The sequence below is a fragment of the Neopelma chrysocephalum genome, unplaced genomic scaffold (assembly GCF_003984885.1).
Source record: "Neopelma chrysocephalum unplaced genomic scaffold, ASM398488v2 Primary Assembly neopelma1_62259, whole genome shotgun sequence".
Lineage (NCBI taxonomy): Eukaryota > Metazoa > Chordata > Aves > Passeriformes > Pipridae > Neopelma > Neopelma chrysocephalum.
In genome coordinates this window covers 5973-9941 of record NW_020905616.1, presented here as the reverse complement: position 1 = coordinate 9941, position 3969 = coordinate 5973, and the positions used below count along the sequence as shown (strand labels likewise).

The 3969-nt window shown below is 46.9% G+C and overlaps 1 protein-coding gene across 2 annotated transcripts; it reads left to right on the top strand.

Moving 5' to 3' along the window:
* The first annotated feature begins 52 nt into the window (after window positions 1-52).
* On the top strand, window positions 53-3209 carry LOC113979221 (collagen and calcium-binding EGF domain-containing protein 1-like). Of its 2 annotated transcripts, none has more exons than XM_027706680.1 (3): window positions 53-172; window positions 294-374; window positions 790-3209. In XM_027706680.1, exons 1-3 carry the CDS (start codon window positions 72-74, stop codon window positions 833-835), a joined length of 228 nt encoding a protein of 75 aa, XP_027562481.1. In that variant the 5' UTR covers window positions 53-71; the 3' UTR covers window positions 836-3209. The 2 variants fall into 2 exon arrangements, with proteins under 2 accessions (XP_027562481.1, XP_027562480.1); XM_027706679.1 differs by having other exon boundaries at window positions 547-3209.
* The last annotated feature ends 760 nt before the right edge of the window (window positions 3210-3969 follow it).

Genomic DNA, 3969 nt, shown 5'->3' with positions numbered 1-3969 from the left:
CGGGTCGGCGCAGCCCCGCCGCCGGCCGGGGCGGGCAGAGCCGGCGCGGCGCGGAGGGGAGCGGCGGCCCGATGGGGCGGCCGGCCGGCAGCCTGGCCCCGCTCCGGCTGCTGCTGCTCCTGGCGCTGGGGCACACCTGGACCTACCGGGAGGAGCCGCAGGACGGCGACAGGTGGGTGTCGCGACAGCGCGGCTGCTTCTGTGCGTTCCCTTCCCATCCACCACCTTCTTTTTCTTTTTCTCTTTTTCCTTCCAATTTTTCCCCCCTAATACTACGACTTTACGCCTTGCAGGGAGGTTTGCTCTGAGAACAAAATCGCCACCACCCGCTACCCCTGCCTGAAACCCACGGGCGAGCTCACCACCTGCTTCAGGTGAGCGCCGCGGCAGCGGAGGGCGGCAGGGAACGGGGGAGCGGGGCACACGCGTGTCCGCGGCTGGGGGCTCGCTGCCCTCGGGGAAGGCAGCGGGGGACATTCGCGTATTGGTGTCAGGGCAGAGGTAGCAGCTGTGGCAGCTGTTTGCTTTCCCCCGGCTCTGTGCTAGCCCATCCCTGCGCTCCGACCACCCCGCGCACCGGGGAGCAGGTAACGTCGTCACATCCCTCTCGCGTTCTGCATCTCCCTTGGCGAGTCCTACGGTTGTCCCAGTGAAAGGTTTTAGTAACTCGCTGGAAACGTCACCTCCGAGACATCGCTGGAGAGGGCCTGTGTGGTTCTGGTTGCCGTGTCCCGGGCACCGACAGTCTTTGATGCGCTGAGAGGTGCTTCCTCTGACTTGGGTGTCCAGGAGCACATTGGACCTACAGCTGCATCAGTTGCAGGATAATCAGTGAGATCAACTGGATTCGTGCCACACAGAAGACATTTTCAGTTAAGATAGGTGAATCATACCCTCAGAATGAACAACTTCTTCAGCAACCAGCTCTGGGGGAGGAATTCAGCAGAGGCCTCTCAAATTAAGTATGATAAATCTTAATTCTGAGTTTTCATTTTTCTACTGTGTGTTTGAGGAACATCATCTAATTCAATGATGACAGCTGTCCAGAACAGTTGACAGTATATGTGCTTTTGAAGAAACGTACATAAAATATGAGCACACACATATCCCTTTACTGATGCCGTCTTGTTAGTCCCGTCCCCACAGATGAGATGTGTCATGCATGAAAGCTGCTTTCTGTGAGAGGTTGCTTTGTGGAGGCAACTGTGCTCTGCCTGTGTATGTATGCTTGTACGTGGCAGGGAGCCACTTATGTATACCAAAATATGACAAGGCACATTAACGCATGTGAAAAGTGTTACAGAGATTGTCCATTTCTTCCCAATGTGTTTTCTGTTTGACATAAACTCCAAGGAGCTGCAGACACACAGTGCAACAGTGTTGTTTGTCCCTCTCTTGTGCTCTCAGGGCTGGTTCATGCCCTCCAGCAGCCGCAGCTACCTGGAATGATGTCCTGCCACTGCCCATTTCTTTGCTGCATTAGCTTCCTCACAGCCCCTGGGAAGGGCTCTGCAGGGAATGAAGACCACGCTTCCCTGTTTCCCTTATCATCTCTCTCCTCTCCCTGTGAAGGTGAGGCAGAGCCCACTTATAAGCAGCTCTGTAGCACCCAGCAGCACACAACACCTTTTGGACAGGGACAGTTTGTCAGATTTGCAGGGAAGGAGGGTACTTAGTTGAATCTGTAGCGTTTCTTTGGTTTGGGAGCAGAGCATGGTGTGGACGAGGCTGTGCTGAGTGGGAAGTTAGTGAATGAAAAAGTCAGAGTAGGAGCTGCATAAAGCAGTACACACATGACCATCCTGCCCCTTACTGCATGTCCCAAAACCCAGCTGAGGAAAGTAGTTCTGCTTTGTGTGTGATGGATGAGGAGGCTCCACCGACTGCTGCAGACCACCATGCAAAGAAAGCAGGACTGCCCAGCTGCTAAGTCCCCCTTGTACTTTCTTTCGTCTTTGCTGAGGTATTTCTGACCTTTGGGCTCTAGTTGTGCTGAGCCCTCCCTCCCTCCTCAGCTCTCCCTCTGCACAATCCTGAGTGGTATTCACCATCTGAAATTAGTGCAGTTCATGAATGAGCACTTCCAAATTTCTGCACTGAACTCTAGGTTGTTTTAGTTCATGTTTTCAAACCCTTTTTGTACCTGTGATTTCTAAGTCTGCCTTGCTTTAAAAAGGAAAAAATTTGATTTCCATGTAATCACATGTTTTCAAGGTCTAACCTTCAGAGTCAGGTGAGGGCTCCATTCCCCACCCTGTGAGCTCTCTTTCGTGATGTCCATATGCAAAAGAGCAGGGCAGCATCTCTGAAACACTGGCGTGTGGCTCAACAGAGCAGCTCTGCACAGAGCACATACCTGCACAGAGCACATACCTGTGCTGCCATGTGTTGCCAGTCCTGCCCCTGGTGCCATGCTCTTGACCTGGACCAGCAGTGTCACCCATCCATGACAGTGAACCTCAGGGAAGAGCAGCATCCCCACTGCTCCTGGTAGCAAGGTGTGCCTCTAGCAGGCACATGGGATTACTCTTGGCAGAACACATTTTAACGTAAGATTCATTAATATTTTGAGGTTAAGGCTGTTAACAAGATGACAGGAAACTTGCGAGTGTTGACTAATCCTGTGATGCCTCAAGGCAGATTTTGTTTCATAAGACATTTAGGAACTTTAGGATTCTGTTTTCATCTCTGGAATGACAACTTACACTTAAAGAAATTGAGCTCGACAGAAACTCAGCTGTGGCTCTAAGGAGCTTTTGCTCCAGGTTTCATATAAGCTTGATTTTGATGTTCTAGTATTTATTCTTACAACATTGCATTTTTTATCTTCCTATACAACTTTTTTTCACAGTATTTCACAATTACAATAGTCACGTAATTTATATACATTGTTAGAGGTAGATAAAAGGATAGTTAATGTCAGCTTCTCTTTACCATTAGCGTACACTCTAGGTCAAAGTACCTTTTGTGTAGAAATTAAACAAACTTACACAAAATTTATCTCATGTCATAACATGTCAGGCGTAAGGCAACATGCACCATTACTGATGATTTGCTGTGCAATTAGTTAAATGAAAAAAAAAAAACCATATGAAATCAGATGTCAGAATTCCTGAGCAAAATTCTTGACAGAAAGCAATTTCACCCTTTTATTCCTTCTGCTGGGATTTGTCATGAAAATCAGCATGTTTTCAGAGCACTTCAATAAAAATAGCATCTTTTCATCACAAAAAATAGTTCTTGATTTTTTTTTTAACTAGATTTACTTATGAGTAAAGATGAGCCAAATGGAGGGCCAAGCCAAAAGTGGGGCCAAACACTGAGAATATGTTGGCATCTTTCCCTGCAGTCATAGCAACCTTGTACACAATCAGATGGCTTTTTGGTTGTTTTTTTTTTGAATGTGTGCTGCCTGGCCCTTGGTTTAGTTTGAGTTGTCTTTTTTTTACATATCCTTTGTATTTATTTTCATAAGAATACAGAGGAACAGATGTAAAAAGCAGTGGGAGCTTATACAAAATCTTTTTAGTGAAAATCTCATTTAAAATTTTGTATGTAACTGCATAAAGTACCCAGTATATGTGTCCCCGTCAGGTAGGTACAGAGAAGAATTTAGGCAGATTTGTTGATAATGGAATGGTCCAGTAAGGCTTTGTTTCCTACTGTATGCAAAAATTGATCAAATTTGATGAAATTTGGGCAGCATGAGAATATGAGGGCCCAGTCCCTTGTTACTGTCTTCTCCAGCTATTTGGATGTGATATATGTGATAGCCTGTTTCACTCTCAGACAGACTTCTAACAGTTTGTTGGCATGATAAATTACATGAATGTTGTAGTTTTCTCCACTGCTTCTTGTGTTATCACTTGCCTGTGACAATTCAGTTTGTACATCCTGACAGCAGTCCTTTTCATTACGGTCCTTCCTTCATTTTCATTTTAAACAGTGCTACTGTACATTGTTGCTGTG